General features: G+C 38.1%; 1 protein-coding gene across 1 annotated transcript in view; it reads right to left on the reverse strand.

Moving 5' to 3' along the window:
• baz1b (bromodomain adjacent to zinc finger domain, 1B) overlaps nt 1-24,854 on the reverse strand; it is a 77,577-nt gene that overhangs the window by 23,325 nt on the left and 29,398 nt on the right. The window contains exons 7-13 of the mRNA XM_059973101.1: nt 20,940-22,876; nt 20,099-20,226; nt 18,271-18,388; nt 15,844-15,942; nt 13,937-14,114; nt 11,538-11,711; nt 776-923 (exon numbers count right to left, since the gene is read on the reverse strand). Of these exons, the coding sequence (XP_059829084.1) occupies nt 776-923; nt 11,538-11,711; nt 13,937-14,114; nt 15,844-15,942; nt 18,271-18,388; nt 20,099-20,226; nt 20,940-22,876 (2,782 nt within the window). The remainder of the gene's footprint in view (nt 1-775; nt 924-11,537; nt 11,712-13,936; nt 14,115-15,843; nt 15,943-18,270; nt 18,389-20,098; nt 20,227-20,939; nt 22,877-24,854) is intronic.

Here is a 24,854-nt window from a genome sequence, read left to right on the forward strand (position 1 = left end):
CATTCATCAGAACTGAGGAACAGTACAGACAAGAACAAAGCTTTCATTGCAAAGACAGGTTATACATGAATACACATGAGGTTGCAGTAGGGGGGAGCTGGTGGTGCAAGAAAGTGTGCAAGTAAAAGGGACTGCTTGTAATGGACAGGACTTGTATGTGGGGGTGGTTAGTGGGTGTAAGAGTGACAAAAGGCAAAAGGGAAGAAATAATAAAACAGGCACATCAAGGAGAGGGCTAAATGATATAAACTATCACCTGAAAAACTAGTGGCTACAGCAGTTATGGTAATTAAAAGGTGGTAAACAGTGATACTGTTTTCCAAACTTGGAGTGGAGGCAGATAAACAAGGATGATACCAATTATGCACATCAAGACAGAGAACGAGATAAAGTAATCAAACAAGCAGCAGAAAGAATTTAATACTACAGCAGTATTTTGTGAAACAGGACAGGAGGAGGCAATATAATAGTTGTCCTGAAGTGTGCATGAGCAGAAGGAACAGGGACAGTCACCTGCAGAAAGTTCTGAAGGCGAGCTAACATTACTAGCAGCAAAGTCTGAACAAACCTCTTAAAATTCCTTACCTGCAAAGAGAAATGTCAGCATTGAGACCAAAACAATACAGGCAATACTCACATGTTAGAAGCTTCAGTTGTTCACGAAGCCAAGCTTCCCCTTCTTAATATAAAGATAATTTACAAAGCATATCTATTCATTACTTGAAGATTCACCATTTGCAAATCATCACCATTTGTTAATGACCATAATACTTACCCTTCTTGCGGCACACTTTACACCGAGCATTTTCAGTTGACATGTCCCATTTTATACAGGCATCCAGCATTCCCAGCAACACGTGCATGCGAGAGAAGGTCTGAGCCTCTCGGATAGCACCTTTCCATAGCTCCAATGCAGAAGCAACCTGCAGGCAAGTTAGTGAAGAGCAATTACAAAACAGGGAATTCTTATAAACAGAGTCTGCATGCAAGCAGATGTACAGGCAGTCAGGGATACAGTGGATTCTGGTCAACTGGGACCCACTGGGTCCAGTAAATGTTGACCCAACTAAGCAGTTGTCTCAATTAGATGAAGTTTCATGGAAATAGATAAAAAGGCATAAAAAAGACAAACTACCTTTTAACTAATTATGTATTTAACTGAAATACAGAATAAATTAGAACACTATACAAGCACTTCTACAGTACTATAAAAGGGTATACTAGTTTAACATATAACCATATATTACAGCACAGAAACAGGCCATCTTGGCCCTTCCAGTCCGTGCCGAATGCTTACTAATAGTATTCGACAGACCCAATCAATACCACCATGTTGTTTTGAGTGTAAGTGAACAAAATCAGTACAGACTCCTAGTGTAATGGACTACCTTCACACAATTTTTGACAATTGCATGCTTCAAATCTTCACTTTCACCTTAACTTTCAAGATGATTGTACGTACCTTCAAATTCTTTATATAGTTCTTAACTTGAAGTAGTGTTGTTTCATTTGCTCTCCCAGCCATTTCCAGCATCTCAAAGCCTAAATGCTTGATACCACAGTGAGCAACAGTTCTGAATTGTCTTACTGCTTACTTCTCACCAATTATCAGTGACAAAAAAATCACTGCTTTTTGAACACACACATACAACTGACGCTAGTTAGAAACTGTTCAGTAATGGACTCTTGCCCTAATTAAGCAAGTGTCCCAAATAAATGAGGGGAACGCTGGCTATTTTCTCTACAAGTTTAGTTCTTAAACAGCTGCCCCGATTAACCAATGGTCCAATTAACTGGAATCCATTGTATTTGAAAATAAAGCTTTCATTAAATCTAAGAAAAACATTTTGCATTCCACAGAGATTAGAAACACTGTTTCAAGTTGCTACTCTGCATGTTCACTCAATGTGAAATGAAGCAGCTGAATTAACTACATATGGCATCATAGCGTTATTTTTGTTCTACCCTCAATGAGAACGCAGTTTTATTCAGATTGGCTGCTGAATTCTTAGCTTGTTACTATAATGCTAATACAATGCAGTTCCTCAGAAAATAGATGTTTTTAGGAAATATTTGATACTGAAATTTATTCCTTCTGGAAATTATTTCCATTTAAAACCTGAAGCAAGTAACAGAATGAACCATCATTCAACTCTTAAAAAGCAGAATGCTGTATCTCATTTTTGTAGCCAATGCTACCAAACTTAATTGGTCAATACTCCCATCCATGTTCTTGGCCAAACTTCTCTTAAAGGTTGAAAATGAACCTCCACATCCACCACTTCCGCTTGCAGCTCATTCTACACTTGCACCACCCTGAGTGAAGATCTCCCTCATGTCCCCCTCAAACATTTCATCTTTTACCCTTATCCTATGACTTATAGTTTAATTCCACCCAAGCTTAATGGGAAAAGCCTACTTGCAATTGCCCTATCTATAACCTCAATTTTGTATACCTCTATCAAATCTCCCCTTATTCCTACGCACCAGGGAATAAATTCCTAATCTATTCAACCTTTCTCTACAGCTAAAGTCCTCAAACCCTGTAAACATCCTTGTAAATTTTTTTCTGTACTGTTTCAATCTTAGTAATATTTTTCCTGTAGACAGGTTACAAGAACTGTACAGAATACTCCAAATATTGCCCCACAAAGATCTTCAACATAACATTCCATCTTTTGCACTGAATACTTTCAGGCTAATGTAACAAAAGCTCTTTTTATGACCCTTTCTACTTGAGATGTGACACTCAACACCCAACCGCTCTTTGTGCACGTCCTACCTTGGTTTTTCCTCCCAAAGTGCAACACCTCACATTTACCTGCATTAAATTCCATTTGCCATTTTTCAGCCCATTTTTCCAGCTGATCTAGATCCCACTGCAAGTTTGATAACTTTCCTTACTGTCCACTATTCCCCCTGCAATTTTGGTGTCATCTGCAAATTTGTTGATTGAGTTTACCACATTATCACCCATATCGTTAATAGAAGACAAACAACAAGGGATCCATCATCAATCCCTGTGACATCGACGGGTAACTTCTCCAACAAAGCTAATGTCTAATCCAATTTACTATTTCATCCTGAAACTTCTTGACCAGCCTTGATAAGACAAAATCAACTGCCTTGCTTTCATCAACTTTCTTACAACTTCCTCAAAACAGACACAGAAAGCTATGTTGACTATCTCTAATCAGACCCTGTCCATCTAAATACTTAAACAACTTAGAAGATGCTGCAATAACTATCCATTACTTCCTTGATGCTAATTTTGATTGCATCAGAAAGGATCTGATAGGCAATCACTAGTGTATAATTTCCCACCTTATTCTCAGAGCCCTTCTTAAACAATAGCTATCCTCCAATACTTTGGCACCTCTCCCCCATCTTTCAGCTCCATACATAATGACCATGCTGAACAAGTGGACAAATTTCCTTCCTTGCTATCCTTTTGCTCTTAATATACCTGTAAAAGCTCTTCGGATTCTCCTTCACCTTGTCTGCCACAGCATCCTTGTGTTTTCTTTTAGCTCTCCAGATATCTCTCTTCAGTGTTCTCTTGCATTCCTTATACTCAAATACCTTACCACGCACCTCCTCCTTCTTAACCAGGGCATCAACAGCCTGCAAGAACCAAGGTTCCCTAAACCAGTTAGCCTTGCCCTTTATTCTAACTGGAACATGCAAACACTATACTCTCAAAATTTCACTTTGAAGATCTCCCACTTACAAAGCAACCCTTTGCCAGAATAAAAACCACCCCAATCCACACCTGCCAGATCCTTTCAGAAGCCATCAAAATTGGCATCAAGGAAGCCTTAGATTCCAAACATGTTCAATTTTTGTACTTCTACTTCTAGGCTAAATGCTCAGTTAGCAGAACTGAATTGAAGCTACAAGGCTCAGCTTATTCCAGTTTACTAAACCGAAATATCTAGTCCAAATAGTTGATTGTTAATTATCAATAAACATTTAATTTAAAAATCAATGATTCAAAAGAGTGCAGAAAATCAATTTAAGAGATAAACTTGCTTTAAACATCCAAAGGGTTAAAACAATTCAGCAGTTAAGTTTTGACAGCCAATGAAAACATGAACTAGAATGGATGCAATAGATCTTAATTTTAACAGATACAAACACAAGTGTGCACACTTCAGAGCATGTGGTTACTAAGGAGACAAATATTTTCTATGCTCATTGACTATAAAAGCAAAACGTAAATGGACAAAGTAATCAGTGGCAATCTAATTTAACTTCAATACTGAGAAATATTTTCACTCTGGAACACGGTAATCCTTTGCAAAATTAAATTGTTATTGCCAATTTTGAACAAAGCAACAACTTATTTTAAGAACCTATTTTTCTCATATTTCAGTGAGCAGTCACACAGAACTGTACCATTCAACAGGCAAAACAGTTTGTTTTGTCATTCAACAGCAGGTGAGCAGCTGCACCCAAGTGCACTTTGATTGTTTGAAAAATGCAGATATGGAAGTAATTACAAAGCTGAAGTAATTGAAGGGTCCAGAAGGCATTAAAATTTGCTCGATTTAAATAATGCTAGAATTAGATTACAGCTTTGTAATGCCAAACAGTATCAATTTTACACTCAATTTTTATTTGTTCTTTGAAGTTCAATGACCCAAACACAAGTGGATTAATCACTTCGAATTTTACCCACAAATAAAATAATTATCCAACAATACCTGGTACATTAAAACAAAACTTTCTGGAGTTTGATTGTAGGTTGGCAACATCAAATGACTGCCACTAACTGAAATATAGCAGACTACCAGTTCCCAGGGACAATTCCAGGCCTATCCTGCATTACTTGAACTCAGTCCTGAAACAGTTGGTAATTACATATCACTAAAATCCCTGGCTTGGGGAGAGGAAAGGTAAGAAGATTGTGAACTGCAGACTCTATAAGAGTGACAATGCCTTTGCAATCAACCTGCTTACAGTGACAAGGCTCACTCATTAAGAACAGTCACTTTAAAAGGTACTTTCAACCTATAGATGGAATTTCAAGAATCAAATGGAAATTGGTTAAGGTGCCCAATCAAGTCAGCAATTTTTAAATACCCTAAAATTATCCCAATTAACCTAGCAATGCATTAGTAGTTGAAGGGGATAAAATGATAGGGAGATAGTGAAAGTAATTTTGAAATGACTCTGTATTCTAAAATGCAACAGAATTCTTAAAATAACTTGATTCAGTTTACAACCTATCCTTTTTATCACTGGACAAGCTGGTACCTCAGCTTCCACTGTGGTGCATTCAGGAGCCTAGATATTCATCAGTGCCTGCAGAGGGACCGTAGACAGTCATTGCAGACTGTCAATGCCCATGTTGCAATGATCACGTTTCTTGTGGACTTGCTTCTTGCCAAGTCAGTAGTTACTGAGGCTCTATGCAGGATGCTATTGAACTGAGGAAAGAAAATGCTGGCGACACTCTGCAAGTCATGTAGTATTGTGGAGAGACAAATCAACAACTTTTATTTTTCAGATCAATGATCTTTCGTTAGATCCAGGAAAGACAGAAAACAAGAGTGCATTGCCGAAAAGAGGAACAAAGAGCAAATATACCTGTGATTAACTTACTGATATCTTAGATGTGCCTTGTGCTGCGTATGACCGTTGGTACTGTATTTACACTCTGGCCCCAGAGTAACACTTTTGTTTGGCTGTGTTCATGGCTATTCATGTATGGTTGAATGACAATTAAACTTGAACGGGATACAAAGATTGACTCAAGGACAAAAATCCTGCTGGTACTATCCAAAACATTGACAAATGCTATTTAATCTTAGCTGGTCAAGAGTGTAAATATAGAAGGGGTGATGGAGGGCAGTAGAAAGGGTTGTTTTGATTCTCTGTTCCTCCTGGAAGAGCTTTCCATATCCTTCATGATGTTAACCTATTTTATCAGATGTCCTTGCAACCTCCTCTGCCCCAGGAAAAACAATCCCTGCTTCAATAGTCTATTCAGCATGACCAAACTCCTACGTCCCCAGAATAATCTTAGCAAATAATAAACAAGAGATTACGCACATGCTGGAAACCCAGAGTAACACATACAAAATGCTGGAGGAACTCAGGTCAGGCAGCACCTAGAGAAATGAATAAACAAGTTGATATTCCAGGCCGAAACACTTCATCAGGACTGGAAATGAAAGGGGAAAAAGCCAGAATAAGGTCAGTCAGAGGAAAGAGAAGTGGTAAGAGGGGAGGCAGAGTAGAGAATGGAAGAAGAGGGAAGTGGGAGGGGAGAAGTTACCGGAAGTTAGATAAATCAACGTTCATGCCATTGGGTTGGAGACTACCTCAATGGAATAGGAGGTGTCGCTCCTCCAACCTAACAATCGCCTCATCGTGGCAGTAGAGTAGGCCAAGGACCAGTATGTTGGAATTGGAATGGGGACTGGAATTAAAATGGTTGACCACCAGGAAATCCTGCCTTCTGCAGATGAAGCGAAAGTGCCTGACAAAGCAGGCTCACAATCAATGTTGGGGTTCACCAATATAGAGTAGGCTGCACTGGGGTGCCAGATACAGTAGACGACACCTGCAAATCTGTGGAGAACTGTTACTTCACCTAGAAAGTATGGAGATGAGGGAACAGGTGAATGGGTAGGCACATCTGCAGGGATACGTGACAGGAAGGTGGTTATTAGGGAGGGATGAATGAACAAGGGAGTCAAGGAGGGAGCAATCTCTGCAGAAAGCGGAGAGTGGGAGTGGTGGAAGAAGGTAAAGATGTGTCTGGTGGCATGATCCCGTTGAAGATGGTGGAAGTTTCAGAGAATAATGCGCGGATGTGAAGGCGCATAGGTGGCAGAAGTGGACAAGAGCTACTCTATCCATTATGACGGTAAGATGATGAGGCGAGGAAATGAAGGAGATGTGGGTGAGGGCAGTATCAGTGGTGAAGGGAAACCACATTCTTTGAAAAACAATTTTTAAAGATATTAATTAAAATAACTTTAGCCAATCTCTTTATTAGACATGATATTCTAACCATGGCTTAAAGAATGTCAAGCCAGTTATATGGATGAAAAAGGCCACTCAACCCACATCAACCAAGTGGGCACCTACCTGTAGCTAGTCCCAACTTCCATCCTCTAAAATATGCTGAGATGATTCAAGTGCTTGACTAGTCAGTAACTTCTGTTTCCACCACTCTCTCCAACAGTGCATTCCAGGCACTCTGTGCACTCTGGATACAAAAGGCCCTCCTCAAATCTTTTACCCCTTACCGTATTAGCTACCTACACTGCCACCTTCAAGGATATCTAGCTTGCATATGAAGGTCCCTCTAGTCTTCGATATTCTCTAGGGTCTAATTATTGAGAGTGAATGTCCTAGCCTTATTAGTACTCACAGGATGTATTTACCTTACATTAATCAGCATTAAGCTCCATCTGCTTTTTTCAGTCCATTATGCTAACAAACCATTCACACTCTACTGCCCAAGTGTTTACATCCACAAACTTAAGATTATGCCTCCTTATATTAACATCCAATCGTTCAGGTGTATTAGGAACACTGAAGGTCCCAGTACTGATCCCCGTGGAATACCTCTAATACTTGGCATCCAATCATAAACAAAGCCTTCCACCATTACCCACTTGTCACTTATTTCTAAGCCAATTTTGGATCAAATTTGCCAACTTGCCTTGGATTCCAAGGGTCCTAACCAATGTGGCACTTTGACAAAACCTTTACTGAAGACTGTATCTATTGCACTATCCTCGTCAATACACTTCATTATTTCCTCAAAGACAAAAATCAACTGGAATGGTCAGACAAGATTTTTCCTTGACAAAGCCAGCTGGCCACCTCTGATCAATAATCCTGCCCCTCAGAATATTTTCCAATAACTTCCCTACTACTGAAGTTAAGCTCACAGGTCTATAGATTGCAGGCTTTTCTTTGCTGCCCTCTTGAAAAGTAAAACGACATTTGCCAGCTTCCAGTCATGTGACCTAATTTAAGGACAGTGAAAATCTCAACCGGAGACACACCAGTCTTTTTCCTTTCCTCCCACATCAGTCTGGTTTGATGCAGGCCACCCCTGGCAATGACCAGGTTCATTTTACTAACGTCCACACATTGATTTTGTCCATAAATTGGGAAATGGGCAAAATTTGATAAAACACATATTTTTGTAAGAAACAAATAAATGGCATTAAAAGCAGCTGACTATTAAGAATAATACATAAAATAGAGAGAGAAACTAGTTCCGTCATTCACAAGAACAGATGCTTTTAAACTCAACATTTTGGGTGTTTGGTTGCAAATAGAGATGTCCTTAAGTCTGGCATTTGCAACATGGGAACAACCATAAAGGCTTATTGTGACTTTCCTGCTCTTATACTCTGACTCCTTTATAGAGCTCAAAATCTGTTTTTTTTTGAAGAACTTTCTCAGCTTACCATACCATTTTCAACAAGCTATCCATGTAAACTCCCAAGGTTCAAAGCAAAGAGAAAAGCAACAAATGCTGGAAATATGAAACAAGCAGATAAAACAAAGTCAGACAACATCTATGTGGAGAAATAATTAGCATTTCAAGTGCAGCAATGAAAGGTTGGAAGACAAGCATGTTTTAATCTGCAAGGAAGGGGAGGGCTGGAGTGAACAAATATTTGGTAGGGAACAGACCAAGAGAAACTAAATGATGCAAGTAGTGGTTCTGGTCAAAGTGCAGTTCTTCAGGTGATGTTGGTACAAGATGCAAATTGAAGATATACGAGGACAGAGGAAATAAAAAATATTGTGCAAATATTAGATACAGAAAACTGCAGTTGCTGCAAGCATGAAATCAGAGAATATAGGAAATGCCCAGCAGATCAAGGAACATTGATGGAGTAAAAAAAACTGAGGTTATATTATCAATTGTCACCCCTTCAACACCCATCTATTCCACCTGTGGTCACTGCTTCCACCATTTGTGTAACCTGCACATTTGGAAAACAAGTCAGAGCTCCAACTTTATCCTGTTACTTAGCCAATTCTCTATCCTCTCTAAAACACCTTTGGTTCCAGCCTTTAATCTTGATGACAAGTTTATTATATGGCACTTTGTGAAATAGTATTTGGAAGTTCGTATTCTGTTTATTAATCAAACCTCTTCACTGCTTCTTCAGAAAACTAATGACCTGTGATGAACGTATATTTTCTCTGATTATTTCATACCTATGCAAGTGACTACCAATTCTGACCCAAATTATTGTTGATTAAATGTTCCCATTATCAAGGTTGAACTGTCATTCTTAAAATTTATTAGACAATCTTACCAACAGACCTTAATCAAAATAAAGGGAATATTGTGTTGTATTCCTATACTTTCCCAGACTTCCTTAAGCACCTGTGACAAGCAGTGGCTCCTAATTCCTGGTCCAGCTATAGCAGGCACCTCAAGGCACTGAAACAATTCTACCAATCCACTCTTTACTAAACTCTCCAAATTTACCCAAGGGCAATGCCCCTAGCAGTGAGGATCTCATTATATCAAGCTGGCTTCAAAGGCAAAGTTACTTGGATGTCTGACATCAGACTCTTAAAAAGACACCAAGCTGAAGGAGGCAACAGGCAGAAAGAGGGAAAGACTCAAGAATATGCTTACAGGCCCAGAAAATTTCACCAACCCCACTGATTCTTGAGAATCCCTGGCCCATGACTGCTCAAAGTGAAAAATTTGCATTCAGGCTGTTATTAAGAGCATGAAGTCCACACATTAGGAATGCAAAAAGGTTCTACACAATCAGACGAAGCAGTGCTCATCCACTTTACCTACACGCTTACTACATTGAATTGACTTTATTACTTACATCCTTCATATACATGGAGTAAAAATCTTTGCGTTACGTCTCCGTCTAAATGTACAATGTGCAATTTATAATAGATAGTATGACAATTTGAGAGAAAAACCTACATTAGTTTTGAGGATTTAGAGATAACTGATGAGAATAGAAATGCCTGAGAGAGAGACAAGTGAATAATGATCTTTTGTTGAACTAATATTGACCCCTGCTGGCCATTTCCATATGCTGCAGTGCAGCTCATACAATAGAAATGTGTGGAATTGACATTGTCTGCCCTTAGAGGAAATCAAAAGTGAACAAAGTTCAAAATAAATTTATATCAAAGTCCATATACTATACACCATATGCTACCCTGAATTCAAAGTCTTGCAGGCATTCATATTAAATACAAAGAAACAATAGAATCAATGAAAAACTGCACAAGACAAAAAAAATTAATGTGGAAGACAACACTGTCCAAATATGAAAAGAAAAAAAAACATAATAATAATAAATAAGCAATACAGAACACAAAATTAGTACTTTCATTAGGGTTCCAGCAAATTAGTGGAGAGTATGACATATTGAATTGCTCTTTGAACAAAAGAACAAGTTTTTATTCTTAAAATGAAGAAAGCATTTTGAAATGAAGGTGAAATAGTACTAATGGGAACATTGTGAGATGATGAGGTAGATCAAGAATATTAGATATAATGCAATTTTATCTTTGATTAAAGTTTGGTAACAACACCCTGTCGAACACATCCTCTCAATCTGCATTTCAAGATTGGGACTGGCTGACTATATTAAAACCAACTCAAATGGACCAACCACATTAATAAACTACTACAAGAACAGATGATAGGCTGGGTATTCTACAGCCAACAGTGTACCTCTCAAACCCCTGACCAGTTCTGCCAAATCAGTCCCATGATACAATACTCTCCATCTGCATCAAACACAATTCGAACAGCTCTCAAGAAGTTCATCAACAGCCAGCACAAACCAACTTCGCACTATATCAACCAGGCTAAACATTAATTCCCTCTACCGCAAGTGCACATTGGCTGCAGTGTTTAGCATCCATATTATGTACAGTTGTTTCTCATACAGGCTATTCTGACCACATTTCTCAGAGCTATTATGAAACCCAAATGCTGTCATGAGGAAACAAACTGTGCAAGCTCCCCTCCCAATCAGGCACCATCCTTATCCAGAATAGCATCACTGGTTACTGAGTCCAAATCCAGAAACTTCCTACCCAAGAATATACCTTTAACAGGACTTGAGCACTTTATGGCAAAAGCTCACCACCAATCTCTTATGGATAATTCAGGATAGGCAATAAATAGTGACTGTTATCAATGCCCCAGTCTCAAAACTAAATTCCAAAATTAGTTTGCATCTTCAATGCCATTTTCTGTCCAAATTAGCTTTGCAAAAGCATAACCAAAGAAAAATTGATATTGTATAAAAGGATTCTTTAGCTTGCCCAAAAAAGTAGGTTTTAAGGAATGCCTCAAAGGAAGAGATAGAGTTGATAATACAGGGTATTTTGGATGTTCAAAATACAGGATTCAGAAAGCAAAAGACAAAGCTATTAATTAAGCCTGTGGAATAGAGCCCTGGATATGGCATATCATCAACTGCAGTCTTTAAAGTAAGCAGAATACGTGGGGTGATGTTTGCATTAACTGTGCTCCAGAGTGAAATTGCACAACTTACCTTAGCTTCTTCAGCCATTTTCTTTTCCTCATCCAGTTCCTCCACTTTTACTTCCTCGCCTGCTTTCTTTTTCTGCTTGGGAGCCATGAATCCTTGGAGAAATTTCTTTATTATACACTCCTGAAGTGTGATTACGCACTCTCCCAAATCCTTCAGATCATCCATCGATCGCACCTAACAAACCAGGAAGCAATACAATGAAATTTTCGTCACAACTTAGCTCTTAACTGCCTATTTGCCCAGACGGCATGAATTTCACTATCATACCACGCAAAAACACTTGATGGCAAACATTATGTGTCACACTTAAGAGTAAAGAGAATCAAAGCAAGTCTGAAACTGCTATCCAAGTGGATTGGCACGAAGGTTAGAAATAAAAAGAGGAAGTGTTCTGATTTAATAACTGCTCCTCAATTGATGCCACCTACTCGAGCTCCCAGTTTCTCAGCAATCACCTGATTGAACTTCAGAAATGGTTCTAAATGGTGTTGCTCTTTGAAATAAGTCATAACTGCAAATGTTCACAATGTGCTTCCTTACTGTGCATACAACAGCATTTTAAGACATTTTCTTTCCTTTCCTTCCCTAAACACCCAAAAGCCATAGCTCAATAACAGTGAATATTCCACATTGATTAATCACTACCTGCATCTCTTATTAACAATTTCATAAAAATACTGCACCAGGTATAGTAGATTACTCCAATATGGGGATATTTGATCCTAGCTTTATCTTATTCCTACAAATGTAAAGTATTCCAGGTACTGGAATCCTAAAATAAAAATTCAAAATGTGTTAACTAATCAGGTGAGGCAGCATCTACAAAGAGAAAAAGAGCCCTGTTTCAGGACAATGATCTTTCAAATATCATCAAAAAAATTAACATGTTTGAGTCTTGAAAGATGTTGCCTAATCTACTAAGAATTCCAACTTTCTCTGTTGATTCTACACTTTTGACAGTTATCTCACTGTTTCTCCACAGCTTAGAAAATGTTTGAAGGGAAACAAAAAAAAAAGGATTTGAGCAGTGTAAATATGTGGGTTAGAAGGCCAATTGATGTTGGATAAATTGTATATTTGCAATGCCAAAGATGGTGTTTTCCAAGTTTTGGACATCTAAACAAGACTATATTGCTCCAATTCCCAATGATTTGGGGATATAATTCACAAAAACATAATTCCAGAAAGAGAGAAGAGTGAATGTTTCAGGATGAAGATACCCTTAAAGGAATAGAGAAAAGGGTCTAGATATTAACTTTAACATTCCAGATCACAGATGCTACCTAACCTGCTGACTGTTTCCAGCATTTTCTGCTTTTCTATTTCAGATTGAGAATCTGCAATTTTTTTTGATTTTCCCCCTTTACATTAAGTTAGCCTGGTCCAATCTTTGCCATCAGAAGTGCTTCTCAGAGTAAAATTTAGCCAAATTTATCAGGCAACTAACCGCAATCTGTGCATATAACATGCTTAAAACCCTTTCGTCTTAATGATGAACTTAATCTGAGAATGCTTTACAAAAAACATACACATTGTTCTTGAACACCTTTGTTCCATTGACAATCGCACCCTTACTCCACAATCTTGATTTTCCCCATAAATGACATTTGCTTTAATGAAATTAGCTCAAATTGGACAATGAATTAGTTCATGTCCATTATAATATGGCTGGTTGAGTGTAAATACTTAACATAGGCCACCACAACAAGCAAACAACTGAATTACCCTCCACATAATCAGGCTGATTTGGAAGTGAAGTCCTAAAGAAAAACAATTCAAAATAGTCCAAAACTTTCACACTCCAAGTACAAGGCCGCCATCAGCTAAATGAATAGCTGTCACTGATAATAAATACCAGACTGGAAGCTCAGGACAAGAACAATTTGGGTTGCAGAAAATAAACTATTACCACGAAGAGAACTAATGATGTAACAGAGAAAAGGACTACTGCTCCACAAGTACAGACTCTTTGAAGGCACCCTTCTTGGCTAAGATTATACTATAGAAACTAGTAACATAGAAGGGAGCTATTTGTCCATGTTATCATTGTTGGAGAAGAAAAAAAGTGACAAGATTAAGAAGAGTTCATAATCTCACTTTTAAAAAGAAAGGCAAAATGTTAATTTCAAGCCAGAAGAAATACTCTTTACAAGGAGTGGGAATACACATCTGTGGTTCTGAATGTCTGTATTTTCCTGGGTTAAGACCAATCTCTTTTTACCAACAAGGGTAAAGCTAAGAAAACATTTACTTTAACATTAAACTAGATGGATAACTAGCTTACTTTGTCAAAACAGTTGAATGATTGATCATGAATATTGTGTAGCATCTATGTACAGTAGCTACTGGTCATACAAACACCACTTGCTGAGTACACTAGTGTTCGTGTGTTTACTTACCCTCTCCTCAAATTCATCACATTTGTCCATGTAACCCAACCCTCCTTTCTGCAGTCGGGTTGCCACCTCAATGAGGTCTGTTCGGAGATAGTTGAGGAGTTCCTGATGGCCGTCACAGGACTTTAAACCAAGGTTTGGTTTCCGGGCATAGTGGAGTGAATGAAGAATATCATGATATCTATAAAAATAAAAGTTACTTTTTAAAGATTACAACATGTTTTGTCAATTATATCAATAAACTAAAACAGCACCTCTTTCAAAGCAGGCAACCATCTTCATACTATGATGGAGCATGGAGTTAGTTGCACCTTAATTGCATCTGCATGTTAAGTGGTTTCATTTCTTGACTCCTTATTCATTATGCTCATTGAATTGCCTCCTTTCCCCCTCACTTTATTTTGCATCCAACAGTTTATTGCCCATGATTAATTTGTCTATTTCCCTTTGCAGATTATGGATGCTCCTCCTTACTAATTAGTGACTCCGAAGTCCACTAATATGTATTCTCTAACAAATATCATTCAGGCCTAAAAAGAATCCTTGTTAATGATATATATCACATTACTTAGAGACAGCATATTAGATCTTCTCCAGATCACAATGACTCATTTCAAAAAAACTCAGTAGTTTAAAAATGTTTTATGATATCAAGACATTAGGCAGGTACATTGTTAAAGGTATAGAAGGACAGGAGCAAACAACAGGCAAATGAGACTAGCTTAGATGGGCATCCTGGTTGATATAGACCAGTTATGACTGAGGTCCAGATTCCATACTGAAATACTATGATACGAAATACACAAATGTTACTTGTTTTTTTTTTAAAAAAAGAGACTATTTAAGCTTCTTTGTAATATTGGAAAAGACTTCTAAATAAAATGATGTAAAACAAAAATGCTGCATTGATCATTCTAACACAAGAGAGCTTCCACCTTTAATATTGCAAGACAACTAAACTCAATCAGATATGAATAAACTTCCATGGAATTCAGCCCGCCCACTTAAACCGTGCAGATTCATTTAGTTGTTTTGCTTCACACTCTGTCATATTCAATTATTTGAATAGAGCTTATGGGTGACCTTGTATTCAAACAAAAATACCTCAAAAGAACTGGATCAATATTACACAAAATTTACTACACATAATGTAGTGCAGCAAACAATGTGACCAATTAGTAAAACAAGATTATTTGAGGACAGAAGCACATACCATTCACAAGCAAAAACCTTCAAATTCAACAAATCACAACCTAGTGTTCAGTAGCCATAGCAAGATCCCAGTAAGTTAAAGCATAAATCTGCTTTTCAACGTGTGGAAACCAGACTGGCAAACTAGCAAGTAAAATGAGTACAATGCTATACCTCACAGAACAGGAGGTTTCTGTCTCTGTACAGTGCTGTATATCAAAGTGCTAAAATTGTTTAAAGTATTCAAATGAGAACCTAGGTGGAGAAATGAACTAAAATTTTCCAGTCACTTAAATTGCAAAATGAACAAGACAGGAATGGGCAGAGTTAGTAATCGTCACTTACAGTTAGGAGGGCTAAAGTGATGTTGATAGTGTACAAAGTAAGAAAAAGCACTGCATATGAGACATGGACCAAGGGCAGCAGGTATTGTTTGGGGAAGAATTAAGAAGCTAATCATGAACAAAAATGTATTTTAACAGACCTGGAATTCTTCAGGAAGGTTAACAGCGATGTTTATTACAAAAAGTTTCTGCATCCTGATTTGAACTTTATTACCTAACTAACCAGCAGCACTTAAAGTCTCAGACCAATCAGAAAGCCCATTCAGCACAAAGAACACAAGAATAAAGATGAAGTTCATAAAATATAAAGAGGAAATAGAGACTTTAAAAAAAATTGCAAAACAGGTTACATAACAGTTTTAAAAGAGGGCTTACTTTTTCTGAAGCCGCTCTTTCAGCCCACTTTCTCTGACTCCTTGCTGATGGAAGCAATTCAGAAGCTCATCAAGTTCCTTCTGGGTATCACACACAAACCTGTAGGAAAAAAAAATCACATTCCCACTAACTAATATTTCCAAAGAAGGAAAGTAAGCATATACACACACACACACACACACATCAGAAATTGTGGGCAAATACCTTAAAAGAAATTAGATTGAAATGTTCTAACTCCCAAGAGAAAGCTGACAAACTTTCTTCTCGGGAGCTAGAGAATTGATGTATTCTCTTCAGGACAACCAAAACTATCAATCAAATAACTGCAACAAAAAACGTTAAGAAAGCACCTCAAGCAATCATACAGCATGGCTCTTGTAGGATTACCTATGAGAGGAGATAACTAGGTTAAGGATTGAGAAGTTGATTAAAAAATAAATAGACAGTTGAATGCCAAAACATTTTCAATTTGCTAATTAAAATGAATTAATCAGACAAATAATATGCAGGTTACAACTGGTAAGAAATGTAATTAAGTAGCAATAGAGAAACTCTAAACTCAGGCAAGGGATTCCCCAGAGATCAGCATGAGGCCCATGACTATTTGTTATCTATAGCACTAACATGGACGAGAATGTAAAAGGAAAGCTTAACGAGTTTACAGATGACACTACAGTCGGAGGTGTTGTTGACAGAGAAAATGGTTATTGGGATGCACAGAGGGATCTTGATCAGTTGGGTAAGGGCACTGAGGAATGGCAAAAGGGGTTTAATTTGGACAAGTGCATGGTGTTGCACTTTGGGAAGACAAATGAGGATAGGGAATTCAGTCAAAATTAGAATCCTGGGGAGTGTTGTACCAGAGGGTCTGAAAAGTACAGGTTCATGGTACCTTAAAAGTGGCATCACAGGTAGACAAGTGAATAAGATTTTTAAAACAATGGCACTCATCAGGCAGGGCACGGACTATAGAAGGCAAGATGTTATGCTGCTGTTGCTCAATACACTGGTGAGGCTGAATCTGGAATACTGTGCTCCGTTTTTGTCACTTTGCTATAGAAAGGATACCATTAAGCTGGAAGGAGTGTAGAGGGGATTTGAGGATGTTGCTGGGGCTCAAGGCATTGGATGATGAAAACAGCTTGAGCAGGTTAGTTTCTTCCCCCACTGCATTGTAGAAGAATGACAAATAAACTTAGATTTGTATAAAGTCCTGGGGGTGAGGGGCACAGAGTCAACGTGGTTACATTCATTTTCCTCCAAGGTTGGAGAATCAAAAACTAGGAGGGTTTAAGGTAAGAGGGGAGAGATTTGATAGGTAGTAATCAGTAAATGGAATGAGCAGCCAGAGGAAAAGGTTGAGGCAGGTATGTTAACAGCATTTATTTATTTTTAAAGATACAGCATGGTAATAGGTTCTCCCAGCCCAACAAGCTGTCACCATCCAATTCACCTGTGACCAATTAACTTTCTGACCCGCAAGTCTTCGGAATATGCAAAGAAATTTGTGCATTCTTCCAGTGACTGGGTGAACTCCTTACAGAAGTAGAATTGAATCTGGGTCATGGGTGCCATCATAGTGTACTGCTCTGCCACAGAAATCATGGTCCTCCCAGGATCAAATTGGGAAGCAAACATGATAACCACTACACTACAGTAAACAACAGCAGTTAAAAATCAAGTGTCAGGAGTAGGACTTAAATAGGTATATGGATAGGACAGATTTCCCATCTAAGCTAGTCACATTGGCCAAATGAGAGACAAATAGGACCATCTTAGAAAGGAGTCTGGCTTGGTATAGACAAGTTGGACTGAAGGGTCCTATTTCCATGCTGTATGACTTGATGCACTTAAAGGTAGAGGTTAGCTCAAGAGATGTATTAATGCTGGCAAAGGTCTGGTTAAGTAAGATAAATGGTAGGTTTCTGTGCCCACATATCCTAAGGAAGGAGTCTAGAGTTATCTTCTAGCTTTGCTACAATAATAAACAAATTTTCAATGTTTCCCCAAAATGTAAAAGGGACTTCATAAATTCTAAAGAGATGTAAACAGACTCAGTTGCAGAAGCAACTGAACCCTTAAAAACACAAATTAGTTCAAAGTTTTTTTTAATTACACACATCAATTTCTTAATGGCAATTTAAAATATTCCTTTCCTCCAACACTGTGTTTAGATGTTATATAACCAAGGATAGATCGTATTTCAAGCCGAATCCTGTCCTCAATCAGCAGCTGGGCAAACAAAGCAACTAATATTCCACAGCCCAAGTTCATTCTTGTCACAAAGGCATCACTGGCCAAATGGTCTTTAAAGCAAAGGTATTGAAATTAAGATCAAAACTAATTTTAAACCATTCTGAAATTTACCTATTCTCTACATCATTAAATTGATACAACTAAATACAGATGTGAAAAACCTGAAAGTACCATAGATTCTGTCCTTGTTTAGGCACAGTGGTTTCAATGCAAATTTCTGCTGTATAGGAGGACCCCTGGTGGCCACTGTCGTTAAAGTTGCTCTCAGCAATGCTGTCGCCATCATTGCCTAAAAGGTAAATATATCCGGAGGATCAGATGAATGACAATCTTAATTTCAGAGTATTAATTCAATCAGTTTTCTAACAAGATACACCATCCAAAAATAATTCCCTTTGAACCTAATAAATCAAACATTAATTGCAAATCATAGAAGCCACTGCTCATAAACTGATTTAATCCCAGGTACCTCAGCAAAAAAAAATTGAGGCTATGTCACATTTAAAACAAAATAAATACCAGTGTGAAGACTTACTTTTCTCATACCACTTATCCCTTGACGTGCGAAAGTGAAATTAGTATTAAGCATGCACACACCATTTCCCTCTCTCCTCCAATCTCCCTTCCAAACTCCAAAAACAATTGGCTGCAATTGAACAGTGCTCATACACTGGCCTTCTAGCACAGAATAAGAAAAACTGAAAAAAAGTTGTATTTATACAATCTAAAACACTCCAAGAGTTAAATGCTGAATGTATTGTGTTCCTTGACCTGTAATGTCCATCTGTAAAAGGCTTGTTCCATTGTTTCCATTACATATTCTGAAAAATGCTGCAGTCAGAATGGGAGATTGACGCTGAAGGTTTTGATACTTTCTATGTCGGAAATGAGTAGTTTCACTATTACTCAGTTGTACATCTCCCAGATTTTCACACAATCAGTTCAATTCAAATTTCTAGGTCTGTTATCTTGCCTCTCCGGCCCAATTAATGTCATGAAAAGTTTCAAATGCTAGAAGTCCTTCAGTAGCCTGCACAAAGGGGCTGAAGGGAGTAGGGTAGGAATAATCAAGCATGATCCAATTCTCAATCACTGAAATTTCTCCTTCCTTCCTTGACGTAAACATCCAGCATGGGAATTTTTATCTAGTTCACTTAGCACTGATCTAACCAGGATGTGAAGACTTAAGACCTCTATTTTACTATGACCTAATGAATTCAGTACAGGCAACTCTGAATTACAATAGTTTGGATAACATATTCTCCTTATGGAAATCACAAATCACCACACAAAAATTTTGAGGCAGGATATAAAATTCACTATTACTAAATTCATGCAAAAGAAAGATAAAACAAACAAAATGTGAAAGCAAATGTCAATTTTTATTTTTACTCAATACTGTGGGGGAGTAAGATTTGGATACAACATCACAGTTTCAACTGGGTTGGTTCTCTCAGCCCACTCCTCCCTTTGTCTTGCCCTCTCCAGTCCATGTAAACTGACACCTCAGGGAACAGTGCTGTGTCAATCTTCATCTGTGAGACATTTTTCTGACTCTCTGCCGAGACTCTACTTGGTCACTGTATTTTAATCCGTTATCCGCTCTGAACCTGTCCTACATCCAATACTGCTGCACCTTTCTCTGACAAACCTCAATCTTCATTCAAATCCTATCATTACTCCGATACCCCACTTTCTTAATCTACAAAATTTGTCAACCCTGAGTCTAATGCTAGCTTCAACAGTTAAATAACAATGGTGGGTCACCACCAATGCAAATATAGTAGCTGAATAGGAGAGAAAAACATTTTGTAAGGATACATTTTATAGCAAGGCAGTCAATGGAAAATTTGGGGTTTGCATTGTGGAAAATTGCAATACGTATGGTTTTCTAAGAATGCAACCCCTGTGTAACACAGGGTATGCTTGCATTAAGATTTTGGTACATTGCCAGTATAAACGAACAAGTATAGTGCAATAGCAATGATTCAAGACTTACTTTTAGAGTCAGGATCTTCTTCGTGCTGTGTATATTCTTCTGGAAGGGTAAAGGTATAATCAATACCATCATGGACCCATCCCTTCTCGACATACAGTCCAGGTACCAGGTCAGAAAATAGCCAGTACCTGCATAAAATTATCACAGTTACTTGCAGGAACACATCCATTAATTTTTAATGAAGCAAAATTTCATTTTTAAAGTATTAGTTTTAAACCTACAATCTCACCATAGTGAAACACAATATAAAGCAGTATCTCAAAAGAAACTACTGCACAACATTTACACAATCCAGAAGAAACAAGATGAGATTTTTAAACAAATTTCTCCAAGTTGATCAAAAACATCATCTATCCACGATCTCGTTCACTAGGTACAAAACAACTGCATAGAAAAATCTTTTGAACAATATTTTTCTACCAGCATCGATGGTTTAACAATCCATCAAAGTCTACCTAGTTTTTGCTTTACTGATGAGAGTGAGAAATGCTCATCCCCACAAGGACAACGTTCTGAAAAGTGGATGAAGAATCAGAGAATGCACATCATTTTGATTGTTCCGTGCCCCATGAGAATAAAAAACTCAAAAGCTTTCCCTTTATCCACTTCCTTCAAAATCTTCAGAAGCCCCTTTCAGATCACCAACGTTGGCTTCTGCCAAAGAAAATATGGTCCAAATAAGTAGCCAATTAGAACACCCCATCAGGAGACCAGAGATTTAAAATTTTGTCTCAATATAATGGATCAGGCATTTTTGCCAAACTGAATAATAAAATTTTAAATGTGTTTTAAGGAAAGTTAGAAAATACATTCTACTCTTCTGAAAAATGAAACAACATACCTATTGTGGTTGCGGTCTGTGCCCAATGGTGATCTATGAAGGACAAGTTTGGACTTCGTAATTCCCTCCTGGAAAGCCTTCTCAGCTGCTGCTTTTTGCTTGCGAATCTTTTCTTCTTCCACTTCTTTTTCCATCCTCTCTTTCTCCTGCTTTTCCCGTTCCTCTTTCTCCTTTTTTGCTTGCATTGCCATTTGCCGTCTGCTTTTAATGGCACTAATGAGGTCTTCACTGCCATTGACATCCACCAATAGATCATTTCCACCTTTATCAGCCTCCAGTTTCTTATCAAATTCCTTCTTCTCTTTTTTCTTGTCACACATTTTGTTATTTTCTGGCTCTCTCTTTTTTGTCTCTATTTGCTTCTTCTTCAGCTTTTCAGCCTTTTTCCGGTCATTTTCCTCTTTTTGCATGGCTAGCCTCTCTTTCCAAAGTTCTGCAGATTTATGCTGCAAGTCCTCCATGTGATCCTGAACTGAATAGGTCATCAATATCCGATGGCAAAGTGCTGTTAGAATCTTCACTTTCTCTTCCGGGGTCAATTCGAAGAACTCGGCTGTTTCAAGCTTATCTAGGAATTCATCTGCAACTTCATTGTCTTCAAACTCTACAGTGTCTTTACAATCGTCATTAGTTTCTGACACCTCACTTTCATTCTGCGCATCAGATTTGCGCATGCAGAGCCGAACCAACTCTGAAGCAGAGTGCAAAGTGAGGGGGATTTCTGATAGCTTCATTCCTAGTTCTCGATAGTCTTCCGCAATTTCATCCTGTAGCAAAGTTTGAAGGAGGATTAACAGTACTCTGTTCAAATAGAGAAAACCTCCCTTTTCAGAGGTGAGTGCTTCCATCAAGGAAACTGCTGTGATTGGATATTGGTCATCTGGCATCAACAGACCAGCATAACAGCTGAGAAACTCAACTACCATAGCAACATCACCAAAAAGTGTATTGGGGAGACCTTCTGGTGTATCAACTAGCTTTAATGGAGGTAAACTCTTTCCGGCAAGAGTCTGATCTTCAAATCTCTTCTGTTTCTCTAATTTTAATTGCATTTCCTTCTCTCTCCGCTCTTTAGCCTTTTCTTTCAGCCTTATCCTCAGCTCTTCACGTTTTTTCTTGTGATAATCTGCTCGCTCTTCCAGGCTCATTAATGCCCATTTCCTCTTATGTTCCAATATCTCATAACGTTTCTGCACAAGATCTCTTACTTCATCTGGTAGGCGAGCACGATCTTCAGCAGAAAGCACTTTGGCTACCCGCGTAACAAATGCAGAAACGGCACCCTTTTTCTCTTCTTTTCCTTTGTTATCTTTGAAATATCTAAGGAATTGTAATGCTAAGGGTGGCAAATATTTCTGAGGCTTTGTCACAGATCTTGATGCCCCTCCGACACCTTTTTGTGTCTTTCCTGACTTGTTAGTACTTGATTTTGTCATTTCAAACAGTGTCATCTGCTTCATTTTTGTCTTTGGAGTTTTCAGACCTTTTTTTGGAGATTTGCTGTTCCCTGGAGATTTCTGCCCATTAAGCAACTTATTCTTATTCTTTGATTTTTCCTTTTTGTTCATTTTATCCTTAGTTTGCAACTTTTTAAAATTCCGGACAGCTTTTGAACCCTTTTTGGGAATGTGGAAATTGGTATTCAGCTTGGTCGGAGTTACAATCTTCATTACTTCTTCCAGTTCTTGTTCTGGAGATCTTTTAGGACTATACTCCATTTCCGTACCATTCATGGTCTTTTTTACATGTACATGTCCCCATAATGTTGGACTCAAAGGTGGATTAAGAGGAATCTTATCTTTATTTCCACCTTTCCGTTTTTTGCTTGTCTCTTTGTTTGGATCTCCATTTCCTTTTGGTTTTTTTGATGGCTTTCCCTCTGTTGAACCAGAATTTTTTCGTTTCCCCAAATTCACAACGGGGTTATGAATCATGTACTGAAACAGATGTTGAGAGCACATTAATATTTAGCAAGGATCTGAAACTGGTACAAAATCTTGCACAATATCCTGCAAAATAATTCTTCAATATAAAGTGAGCTAATTAAAATCAGTGGATAGATACTGCTGAAAAATTAATTCAATCTATCAAAAAATAAGCTTTCCATCACCTCATGCCTGTTCCACTTTTCAAACTTCAAAACGAAATTTCTGCTTACCTTGGTCCTCCATGGTTATTCCCCATCTTAAACACCTCAAAGAAAAACACATTAATGAGACCACCTCTAATTCTTCAAAACACAAGACAGCATAGGCCTAATTTGCTTAACCTCTCTGTATATGTCCATATACTCCCACCCCAAAGATTCTTCGAATCCCTTCCTTATAGAATTATATAGCATGGAAAAAGACACCTAGGCCCAACTCATTCATGCCAACCTAGGTGTCCACTTGAGCTAGTCCCATTTGTCAGCATTTGGCCCAAATCTCTAAACCCCTGCCGAAATGTCTTCCAAACTGATTTTACTTGCCTCCATCACTTTCTTCAGTTCATTCCATCTACCCACCACTTTCTGTGCAAAAGGACTTACCACTTACATCCTGTTTACTTTTGCCATCTCTTCTTAAAACCTGCGTAGTTTTTACATACTTCAACCATGGGAAAAAGACTGCCCCTCATGATTTTATAAACTTCTACGGTCACCCTCAGCCTCTTTTACTCCAGGGAAAATCCAACCCATTTCTCCTTACAACTCGACCCCTCCTTGTGAAGGAACATGCTTCTGAATCTTTCCTGCACTCTAACTTAATCACATCCTTCCTGCAGCATGGTGACCGGAAATGCATGCAATATTTCAAATGTGATCTCACCAATGTCACATATCACACTAACTCCTGTATTCAATGACCCAACATCAGAAGGTAAATCAGTCAAGCCCCACCTTCACCATCCTGACTATTTGCATCATCACTTAAGGGAATTATGTACTAGCATCCCTACAAAGGCCCAGAGTCCTGCCATTCACTGTACACGTCCTGCCTGTCTACTTCCCAAAACACATCCTTCGCAACTCAGCCAGAGTTAAATTCCACCTGCCACTTCGTTTATCCACTTTCCCAGATGTACTTTTCCAGTACATCTTTTTGTAACTTTAGACATTTTACTGTCCCCACTTTTTGTCATCCATAAATTAGTGAACAGCTCACTTAAGAACTAGAAGGAAGGAAACCCGAGGATACTTTCCTCATATTGTACCATTAGCTTAGAACTCATTACTAATTAAAAATTAGATTTAGAGTAAAACAGCACAGAAAGAAGCCCTTCGGTGATAAAGATTGGGGGGGGGTGGGGGGGGAGCTGAGGGATTACAAGCTTAATATAAGAAATTAATTACTTATTACAAGCATTTAATCCTCAGTGCCTCATAATTGATTACAATGAGACATAATCACATCTCTTGCTAACCCACTATTCTTTTAAGACTTTGCTCGATGCACATTGTAATCGTTGAAAATCAATGTGACACTTCTGTATTTGACATATCATGAGATCTAGATTGAAGAAAGTGTGTATTTCCAGGCCTGGCTGCGCATTATTGCCACTCACTACCGCAGTACAGTGTTAGCTATTATGATTCCCATACTCATCATGCAGTGACGCAATTTCTGTGAATTAGGGTACAAAACAAATGGAAAACACTTCAAAACCTGTTTGCCGGCACTTCACAACAAACAGTGATTATTTCTGTGCTTCATACAATATTTCACTGTTTATTGCTAAATCTGGAAAGCCTCAAACAATTGGAGAAGAACTGATTCTGCCAACAGTAAAGGAGGATCTGAGTACAGTTTTGCATATGTCACCAGACAAAATTATTAAAATGATTCCACTCAGCGACAACTCTGTTCAAAGACAAATAGATGAAGTGTCTAAGAATGTGTAAGACATATTGGTGCAACACACATTGGACAAGAG

The sequence above is a fragment of the Hypanus sabinus genome, chromosome 6 (genome assembly GCF_030144855.1).
Source record: "Hypanus sabinus isolate sHypSab1 chromosome 6, sHypSab1.hap1, whole genome shotgun sequence".
NCBI lineage: Eukaryota > Metazoa > Chordata > Chondrichthyes > Myliobatiformes > Dasyatidae > Hypanus > Hypanus sabinus.